The sequence below is a fragment of the Poecilia formosa genome, unplaced genomic scaffold, assembly GCF_000485575.1.
Source record: "Poecilia formosa unplaced genomic scaffold, Poecilia_formosa-5.1.2 Scaffold104, whole genome shotgun sequence".
NCBI classification, from domain to species: domain Eukaryota; kingdom Metazoa; phylum Chordata; class Actinopteri; order Cyprinodontiformes; family Poeciliidae; genus Poecilia; species Poecilia formosa.
Genome location: NW_006800043.1, coordinates 1,058,356 through 1,069,604, shown reverse-complemented (window position 1 = coordinate 1,069,604; position 11,249 = coordinate 1,058,356). Strand labels below are relative to the sequence as shown.

Here is an 11,249-nt window from a genome sequence, read left to right as displayed (position 1 = left end):
ATTTTGAAATGGCATCAGTAAATGTGTGATGACAATGAGACAAGATGCTCTGCGTTCCCTGACCCACAGCTTACCGGCATTAGCAACACTAAGCAGGAAACAGTGGGTCAGATACAATTTCAGCACAATCATTAGTGTTAGCACCACTGGAGGGCTGGTTTTTACTGAAATGCCCAGTAACAGTAGCAAATCCAAAATTATGTATATTTCCTACCTACCTACCTGAGCCAAAAGCATGAGAGCATGAGCCAAAAACAAGTGATTTAATGTCAAAAATCCAGTCAGTCTTGCCATAGACATGTGATTTGTTGCAAGGATTTGCAGGTACAGTGCAGCTGGCTCAGCCCAGAGACCAAATTGGCTGTTAGACATATTGATGCAGTGACGATTGAGGTGATGTAAGTGACTGTGTTTAGTGGGGCAGCCCGAAGGGGAGGGCGAGCCAACGCAGTAGATATTTACTGCTCCCCCCGAAACAGCCACTGTGTGTGTTTGTCATTCGCAGCCTGGACTGAAGAGCGCCTCACGTTTGTCTCCACCTAAATCTGGAGCTGGTGTGTGGAAAAGTTTGTGGAGGTTAATGTGGGACGCAGTCATTGATGCAATGGGAAATGTTAGGAGAACAGCCATTTTCCTAGACCTATTTGACAAAGGTGTAGCTTAAATAGCACACCCTTATCAAGCTGTAAAGCTTAGGTAACTTGAAAATAATGTATTTCGCATGTTAAAGAACATAAAGAGCATTTTGCTGACCAAGAATTTAACAATAAATGTTGCTATCGACACCAGCGCTATATATTAATTTGCATGGCTTTGTATACATCACACCATTTACTAACAAAACATTTAACACAGAGGAACAATGAAGTGCAAGTTCTCGAGCAGCTGCAGGCTAAAGCTTTTAAAAGAAAAGTGCAAACAAGTAGAAACATGTGTGATCATTATGTGTCTGTAACACCTACATGCATTTCTCTTGTAACTTTTAGCCAACTGTCCTGCTGTTACCACATAAATTCTGTCATGGAGACAGAGAAAATATGCCAGACACCCTCCCCGCCCTCCGTCTCCCTGCTTTGCCCCACCTGTTGTAAGCAGACAAACAGTTGTACATTGCATTGTTGCAGAGTTGGGGGTTGAGGGGTAGAGGCCATGGGGTGGAGGGTATGTTGGGGGTGCTTCCACTCCACCCCACCATAGAATGTTCTGTCTGCAAGACTGATTCACTCCAGCAGAAAGTGTTGCCACTTCTCCTTTGATATGAGCTCTGATCTCTCATCAAGCTAGCTGGAGCTTTCTCACATTCTGTCTTGTTTTCAGCTGTAGTTTTACTACGCTCTTGGAGCTGAATGACTCTTTGGTTTAATTGGATTTGTCATCAAGGGAATCACATCTTTATTTTTTTCTTTTCTTTTTTTTTTTGTTGCAGTTTTAAAAATTGCTTATCGGTAATTGCATACGATCTTTATAAGCCTTACAGGAGAGTTTTAAACAACCATAATAAACCATAATGTGCCAAAAGGATGTGTGGCTGCTTATTGTTAACATGGAAAAAGGGTGTAGTGAGCACGTCTGCAATTAAAGTCATCAACGCAGAAAATGTGCGATGCGTAAGTTAAGTCACTCATGAAAACAATCTCTGAATTGAAAACACTTTTTGCCTAGAGGTTATGAGAAAAACTGGGATTTTAGATTTAAAGAAAAAATCAACTAAAACTAAAAATCTAAAAAAAGAGAACACGTTGCAATCTATGCACTAGTTACTAAACATCGCTTGAGCATGAAGTAAACAGCCAGCACTGAGACTGTCACATTTATTGTTTGTGAGGGTGATATAAAGCATGTGATGATGTCTGCAGATATTGTTAAATCAATAACTGCTCTTTTTAAACACTTCCTTGGCATGTTTAGCCACAAAGATTAGCTTCATCTGCAGCTGTTTCTTCTTGGTGTTTGAGCCAAATGACTGAGAGAACGTCTGAATGCAGCTGCTGTCTGATTATAAATCAGTATTTTAACTTCCAGCATGTGTTTAGCAATAGCCTGACGAGATTTTTTTAGGACCAAACAACAGAAAACTGACTACATATAGACTGTTATTGTTTGAGTGGAGTGTCTTGCAGAAACACTGAATGACTTCGTAACATGAAGTAGACTATTTTACAAAGCAAAAAAAAAAAAAAACAACAATTCCGTCAGAAGTTGCTATGGCTTCATACTCATTTTATTACTGATTTTATTATTGTTTGTTAGCTATTCAAGCTTCTCAGAAAACATTTTTCTTGGTGTCTTACTTGCTAGATAAATCACCATATAAATCTTCTCTTCATTAATTCAAATTTGAACTAGAGTCATTGCGTCAAAACCCAATTTTGGATTTCCAAAATTAAACATCATCACTTTTCACAGTCGGACGACTCTCAGGTGCTTTGTGCTCATTTTGTCGCTTGTACATTTGACATATTTTCCCATTTCAGTTATGGAAATCAAAACAACTTGTAAACTACAACCATGAACAGAAAAATGAAAGGAAAAATTGTTAAAATGTCAAATAACTTTTCAAAAATGTTGAAAAATATGTCAATGTGCTGCAGTTCAGCTCTAAACTGCAAATAAAATGTATTTATTTTTAATCTATGTAGATATATTTGCTAGTTCCATTTGATGCCAACAACTTTTTTGTATTTATACAAAGTCTCTATTCAAAATCTAAAAAAAAATAAAAATAAAAAATAAAAGCCTGGGTTAAGAAAGAGCATTCTTGATTCTTTCTCAAAAAGACATGGGGACGGGTTTACTAATCTTGGGCCAAAATGCTTTTTCCTTTTCATAATATCATCAGATAATCAGAGAAATGATCTTTGTTTTCTTAGATGGCACTGCAGTGAAAGTAGGCACAAGTACTTAGTGCATCCTCATTGGAGCATTCTGGAAGCTCTCTGAGTTAGTGATTTTTTCCATACGAGGTCTGCTCTGTTTGGAGGAGGCTTGGAGCCTGTCCTGCGGGTCATAGTTCATGAGATGGGGAGCACCCTGGACAGGTCACCCATCAATCACAGGATCAACACAAGGACACACAAGAGAAACAGCCATACACCCACGTACTCACTCAGAATCATCAATCAAACTAATTCACACAACTTTGATATGTAAAGGGAAACCAGCACAAAAAACTCCCAATGACACAGAGGAACAAAATAAATACAAAAATCTTTGTAGCTTAAGATTATTAGAACGGGTTTTGAATTTGTAAGAGCTAACCCCCCCCCCGTCAGAGCTAGTACTCCTGCCCAACTGCGTTATTGTTAGTAGGGATGGGGTTAGGGTTATCCTAACCCCATAAACTTTTTGCTGTTGTTCCATGTTCCATGCATACATTTTTACCTGAAGATGTGGAGTTTACCTGGTTTAGATTTGTTATAGGAGCCCGTGGTGAATGAACAGGCAAAACAATACACTTCATTTAAATTAGAAACATAGATATAAATATATTAAAAAAATATATTTTATTTTAGCTGAGACATAGAGATGGTATGGCTATTTTATCGGTGCTTAGCATTAATTTAGTATAATCTAAACACCACAGCTTACCCAGATTTTGTTGCTGACTATGTCCATTCCCTCATGTCCATACGACTCTACCATAGTGTTTTAGAACAATGTCTTGCCTGTGTATGTTAAATGTTTTCCTGTTTCCTCCCTCTCTCCAACAACATGTATGGTAGGTTAATTGGTGACTCTTAATTGACCCTGGGAGGGAATGTGAGTGTGTTTAGTTGTTTTGTCTCATGTGCTTTTGTGTTGCCTTTATAATCAACCAGCGTCCATGAGGAGCCCCCCCACCCCCATCTTTTCCTCATTGACTGCTGGGATAGTTCCCCCATCCCAGTGACCCTGAATGGGACAAAGCAGTTACAGAAAACGGACGAATGGATGTGTTGTTTTGTGTAGATAATGTCTCATAGTGCAAGCAAAGGTTAGGTCACAGTCTTCCTGGCAGTAGATGACTTTGTTGTAGATGTTATGACTCTTTTGCTATCTATGACACTGAGAAATTTTTGTCACAAACCATATCTGCACTGAAAGCAATTTGTGTTGTTTTTACCTCTTGTGCTTTTCTGATTTGCCAAAGGTCACGTTAGAATAAACATGTTAAAATTATCCAGCATGGTAAACGTTTGTCTAGACCTGTAATCCAGGACAGAGGCAAAGTTGTCCCAAACAACTAAAAACAGATAACATTTTGCTTTTGAGTTGTTGTTCTGCATAATAAAAGCCTTTGTTTGGAGAAGAACCAAGAAAGATTTCTATTTTTTTCCTGGAAAACAATAGAGGAAAAAGTTAAAATGACATGTTGGTATTTATATTTTTACTGTTTAAATCAAAAGCAATTACTTGTAGGGAAGTTTTTTCCAAGATTATAACAATTTCTTCAAAGTTCTTAACACTATGTCCCGACTTTGTTTTCATAACTTAAGGATTAATTGTGTCTTCAGTTCTATTTTTTTCCCCTGCGTGAGCAAGAAAAAAAAAGCTTTTGTTATAGACAAAAGCTAATAACAAAAGCTTTTGTTATTAGACAAAAGCTGATAACAAAAGCTATTGTCTTGCCTTTTCACAATAGAGTAAAAACTAGTTGTTGCATAAATTATTGTCTTAACGATGGACTTTAAAAATTCCTATTTGGATTATATTATAGCTGACAATTTTGTTCAAAACAAATAGATTACACTACCTTGCACAACCATTCATATCATTCAAACCTTTCTTATATTTTGTCATGTCACTTTCATAAACTTCACTATATTTTGGTGATATTTCTGTATAATAGATCAACATATTTAGCCTCCCGAACCTAAGCATTACAGCTTTAATTACAGCTGGCAAATCTTTTGTGGTATGTCTTTCCCAGCTCGTATACTTAGACACTGAAATTTCTGTTCTTTCCTCTTTGCAGAGTCACTCAGGCTCAGTCAGCTTGGATCAGGGGTTGTATTTACAAAATATTTTCCGTATTTGACTGTTTTTTTTTTTTTTTATTAAACGATGAAAAAATCTGAAGGCCATACGTCACTTTCACAAATTATAGATTAGGCTTGTGGTAAACCCTAAATTGAAGTTCTTGTAGTATTTGTTTAACCAAGGTGTTTCTTCGGTGTACAATTAACAGCTTGTCCACCTGGGCTGCAGATCAGTGCAGGTCCTCCATTACCATGGGCTTTTGACTTCTTCACTGAAAAACGCACAAAAGATTGAATTATGCACAGGTGGAAGACATTTATCTAATCGGGGGATTTTTGTAGGCAGTTGAGTTCACTGCATTTTCCCTTCATTTCATTGTGTCATTGTAAAAGGGGCTGAATGCAAATGCATTTCCAGTAAACATATGAACGAAGGCAATGCAGGGTCTCGTTTAGATCCAGCTTTTCCTTTGCTCCTCTAATAAGTTAGCTGGAGGTCATATGACTTGTCAGATTTGACTCGTCACTCTGACTGAATATCTGTCAGAAGTTAATTTTCTGCTTTACATTTGACGATACATGCACAGGAGAAAATGTTGAGGGCCAGCGAAGTTATTGAGTGGTGCATGTGCGTGTTGTGTATCAAATCTAAATTTCACATTGCTATGAATGAAATGTGGAAAGAAAATTTTAATGTAGAGTTTTAAAAATGGTGTTTGGTCTTGTGGGACACTGATGGCTCTCTTGTTCTTACGTGTCAACATGCAAGGAGAAGTCTTCAGTCCCCTTACATGAAGTAATGTGGCGCACCAAGGTCAGGAATTTAAGGAGCATGACCAAAGGCGAGGAAGGTTGTCTACGGCTGGCACAGCTAACTCCCTAACCTTTTTTCACACTAAACCTCTTTGTGCAACCACAGCCAAAGCTGCTGTGGATGCTGTGTAAACAGGGGCTCAGCTCAAGTGTTTCCAAGTTTATTAGCCACGAACTTGTCAGTGTGTTTAAAGTCTTGTATGACAATGGAATCCTCCATTGAGGGTGCATGGCATGTCATCACAATATTTCAAGGCCCTCCCCTCCAAATGTTCTGGACAGGAGTGTGTGTTTAGATTGGCAGGATACAGTTGGAGAGAAAGCAAGGCCATGCCAGGACATGCTCCAGGGATCGTTCTCCCAAGACTACAGCAAAATCATCCTATGTATCCTTATAAAGGACTTGCATAAATGTTATTTGCAGTATATAGCATATAAATGTTTTAGCTTTAGAACACATTTAACACAAAACTTCAGATTTTTTATGATTAAAATGACCATAATTGTTAGAGCTTTTCACAATAAGCTCCAGCATCTCTCACCTATGGGGCTCCAAGACATCCACTCTGGGTTCGCTGCTTTTTAATCTGTGGATGTTTCCTTTGCCATCTTACAAATCAAAATATACCTGTGTCTTGCAAAATAGTTGATCCAAATGGTTCAGCTACCTCCTGAACATGTCAGAAGGTTTGTAGGGGCCAGCTGATGAATTATCACTTGGCTTACGTATGTTTAACTAAGAAAATAACTAAAACAGGCAGGATACCGACCCTGCAGGACTGACTTTGGACACCACAGGAACTTAAGGTTAAAATTTGTTTCGTCAGCTTTTTATATTCTCGGAGTTCATCATGTCTCCTTCACAGATGATCTTTGCAGTAAAATTGTTCCATATGTTCTGATGTCAATGACTGGCCACACACCAACTCTACATCTGATCGAAAGGTTTGTGGACAAGAAAAATAATTTGTTTTCAGCAGTACAGCTATAGGGCTTTCTGTTTTAGAGTGTCTGACCTGAAAAGTCAGAAAAATGTGTTTTTAAACCATTATCCTCTTTGAAGAACAGTAGGAAAACCGATTAAGATTTTCTTGTTGTTTCTTTTATGATTTCGACTTTTTCTTCCAGTAAAATGTCCCTTGCCGCTCCATGTATTCTCCGTATGAGGGATTTGTTGGAGAGTTAAGGACACAATTCCTTAGATAGAAACCTTTTAAAACCAATTTGGACAATACAACTAAACTTGGCTGCCATTTTTTTTAAATAACTAGGATCAAATCAAGTCTGACTTGACAAATGTGCTTCTGGAAGACTGGCCATAAATTCCTATAAACACAGTCCTAAAGCTTTTGGCCAGCCTTCCTAGAAGAGTTGAAACTGCTACAGTTGTAAAGCTGCAACAGGCCTGTGCTTCTGGGCTGACATCATGTTAAACTCCATGGATTAAAACTGGGCTGCCACTCAGGTTCATATATGTGTGTGTGTGTGTGTGTGTGTGTGCGTGCGTGTGTGTGTGTGTAGGCAGATGACGCAATACCTTAAATATACAACGTATATGTTTTCTTCCACACAACGTTCCACAAAGAGTGTTCTGGAATATTGCTACATAAAGGAGCAAACAAGTTCAACTAGCTCAGTCATCAAAGCTCTGTACATTTTTAAGTGGCTTAAAAGATCTATTTTCGTCATCTGCTTTACAGCAACAAGTGTCGTGAAAGGTTTTCAATCCTGTGTTGCTGTCAGTGATGGGCTTCTGGAAGCAGTGCCAAGCTTTGTTTTGTGGTCATTAGACCAGAGGGGGAATGTGTTGCTATGTTTGGTATTTTCAGATGGGTCTGCATGCCAGCCAGCACGTCTCTTGCCACCCCAACCCCTTTGCTACCCACCTTGTCTCTCTCCCCTCCTCCATCCTACTAACACCAAGCCCCTCTCTTCATGCCATCACAGCTCTTGTGAACTTAAACTTCTGTTCGGTCCACAGCAAAATAGACAAACCAATATTGGGTCACTTTCTTCTATTTTTAGACAACTTCTTGTGTGTGCCATTCATGTCTTTTTTTAGTTGTCTGCACATCCTGTTGCATGTGGGTGGAAATGTTCCCTGATTAATTTAAAAACACATGCCTTTCAGACGTCAGATTCAGAGAGGGCTTCAAGACTGATAAAGGTCTGCTCCTGATTTGGAACCGGATGATTTACTTGGTAAGAGCTGGAGTTCACATTGTGACGATAAATATGGACACCCAGTTCAGCAGCCGATCCCTGAACTTGCTCACAATGCAACAGCCAAACAGCGGCTTAAGTTTGAGGCCTTCACTTCCAGGATTGGGAGAGGAATTCATCTAGAATTGTGGGTAATTTTGAAAGAGTAAATGACTCCTCAGCCGAGGCTTTGCCGTGCCTATCTTTTTCTTTGAAGTCTTAACCCAACTCCTTACCTCATGCAAGGAGAGACGGATACTTGAATATTTCAAATGCCCGCTGGGCTTTTCATTCTGGCGCTGAGGGATGCTAGACGAGTGTGGGCCTGCCTTCATCCTTGTCAAAAGAGACAGTCTGTAGAAATGTCTTTTATTAAGACAGAGCACCACATTTTACCTACAGCCTTTCCATTCATCAACTGAAAACCGAGCATACGTTCTCACAGCACCCTGTTTCGAGACCAAGTCATGCACCGATTTAGACAATCTGCATCTCGGGCTTGCAGAACGTAACAGGGGCGTGGTCAGGTGAAGGTAAGGCTTTTTGTTGACACTGCAGGTGTCACGTGGAGGGCTTTCCAACAAGTAATGCCAAATCCCAGAAGATCAAACAAAATGGACTTCTACACAATGGCCTATCAACCTTAAGCCAATCCCTTTCAGTGCTTGATAATGATACTGGTAAAATGCAAAGGAAATGCACTTCAGTGAGCATAAGGAGTCAGATAGAAACAATCGCCGACTCCCCCTCTTCTGCCCTTGCACGGGCTCTATATTTTGATGGGGGTTGAGATAAAGACTTCAGAGAACAAACTCGAATCAGGTGGGCTTAGCTAAAGTCTTTTCACTAGCATGGTTGCACCTGCAGAAGTTGCATCCACTCCTTGCTAATAAGTGCTCCTTCCTGTAAGCCGAGCTCTGGCTGAATGCTAAAGGTAAACAACGCTCTCAAGACCAGAAACTGCTTCAGTTCAAGCCTTTTATTTGTACATTTGTTGTTTGAGAAGTTAAAAGAGCTATGACGAATTTGTACCAGGACTCCTTGTTTTCCTTCCAAGAACGGAAATAAGAGTACTGGTAGAGCCCAAAGCCAAGCCTTTCCTCTGTAGAGTCAGCGCAACTCAGGAAACTGGAGGCTTTTGCCAAAATCCGCTCTGAGCGGTGAGCAGTGAGTGCCTTTTGTTTAGACGCCTCTTTGTGCTCTGATTTTCAGCTCTTCCATGTGGCATACGTCCTAATCAAGTTTGCTAATTCACCTCGTCCTGACCTGTGGGTGCTGGAGCGCTCTGTGGACAATGGGAGAAAATTTACCCCTTGGCAGTACTTTGCTCGTAAGTGTAAATCCCTCTGTTTAAAAAATAGTTTTCTGTAATGTAAGTTGACTCACAGGATATTTACTCACTTTTACTTCCTCTCTGTAAAAGGTTTTCTTTTTAAAACAACAGAAGAAAAACTGTTCATAAGTTTGCATCAAAGACACACAGTGATTTTGTGTGGATTAAATGTTTTTCCTGTTGGTATTTTAATATGTTACAAAGGCAAGAGCAAAAGTGTTGCAAATATTATAAAGCCTTCAAGTGGTGCAGCACAGTCAAACCCCGTGATTATAAAAGCCAAAAAGAGGGCTGTTATCTTAATAATGCCCAGATTTTTCTTGCAGTGACAAGTTAAACTGTCTGCCGTAAAAAAAAAAAAAAAATATTGTTTGATTAGGGGTGTAGGCTTAATCTATGCACACTGATTATCTGCTTAAGACTATTTAAGACAGGAAATGCTTGTCATTGTTTCCCTCACTTTTTGTGTGTGTGTATGTGTGGTCTACCTCATTTCGTCATTGTGCATTAAAAACCAGCCCACATAACATAAATCAAATTATATTAAGCTGCAGTTATTTTTCAGAGTTATAAAAGGTTTGTTCTGGTTGGAATAAGAGGTAAGAAATCCTCAAAACACAAGAGTCAATGTGGCTTTTTATTCCCTTACTAAGACCTTTTCTGCTGTGATCACTGACCCGAGTGGACTAGTATGCAGGATTTAAGCCTGGCTCTAATGTGAGACCTTGGTTAGTGTTTACTGATATCAAGATAACTAAAGACTTAGGTCTAAAGGGGCACTAGTTAATTAAAGGATGCCTTGATCAGGATTTATTTATTTATTTTTTTGCTCAATGCTGATCTTAGTTATTTAAGAATACGTAGCTACTTTTACAGAGTCTCCCTCCAATACTTCATTAAAATCAATGCCGTGTATATGTTTAAAATTAGATTTGGATTGGAAAATTGTATTTACACATATGAAGTTCTGGAGACTGCATCTGAGGTTTCAGGCTCAATGAATACAGCTGAACCCGATATTTTTATGTGGAGAAGTTTGCCGGAGTGCGAGGCTGATGATGAAGCGTTAGAGCTCTGTTTTGATATGACTCTTTGATAATTCCACTCAACATGTTTCAGTGCTGTTCCAGTTACTCGAGCATGGACAAAACCAAGAAGAAACATCGCTCCTGCTTTATGAACCTATTGTGCTGCTTTGAGTAAAAATGAATTGACCTGAGGCGGGACAGCTGTGTGTAAGGAGTGGGCAGAAAGAAATTACATGACACAGTCAGAATGCGAATAGAGATCAGTGCTATTCATTCTGGGTTTGTGGTTGCTGTCTGTGAGCTCTGCTCTGGAGATTTTTATACTTGGCGGTCAGAGTAAGAGACGCAGTGGCAGAAAAACAACAAATATGCAGAAAAAAGAGGGCCAACTGTGTCCATTATAGGCGATGCATGTTTCCATGACACCAATAGATCAGATATGTATGAGATTCCCAACAATGAGTGAACTGGGGATCCCAGACTTGCTGGCTTGAATTTGACGGTGTTGCTGCATTTCTAGCAACTGTTCTACCATAAACCTTGCATGTCATTATGAAGGGAATATAGTCATGGAAATAAAAGATGCATATGAGGAGGAATCTTCTACAGTTTTAGATTTAAAGCCAACAAAGATGTTGCTCGCAACTCTGTTTGCTTACTTTGCAACTCAGCATTATGAATTATAATATTTCTCGGCGCTATCACAAAGAGATTTTTTCAGGTTTTCACTCTCAGCCTTCCACTTGGAGTGCACTTGATCCAAATTCCTGAAAATTTATGGCCTAATCTGAGCTCAGCAATGTTTTTACCTGAAATTATTTATTCCCTATTATACTTCATTATATTTATCTCAGAAGTTTCTGAGATTTTGCCTCCGTAGTACTTAAAATATTCTCTGAAAAAGATGTGGCAGAA

The 11,249-nt window shown here is 39.2% G+C and overlaps 1 protein-coding gene across 1 annotated transcript in view; it reads left to right on the top strand.

Moving 5' to 3' along the window:
• The window catches only part of LOC103143063 (laminin subunit alpha-3), a 71,748-nt gene that overhangs the window by 12,952 nt on the left and 47,547 nt on the right, over positions 1-11,249 (top strand). Inside the window, exon 3 of the mRNA XM_016674932.1 lies at positions 9,186-9,303. Coding sequence (XP_016530418.1) covers positions 9,186-9,303 — 118 coding nt within the window. The remainder of the gene's footprint in view (positions 1-9,185; positions 9,304-11,249) is intronic.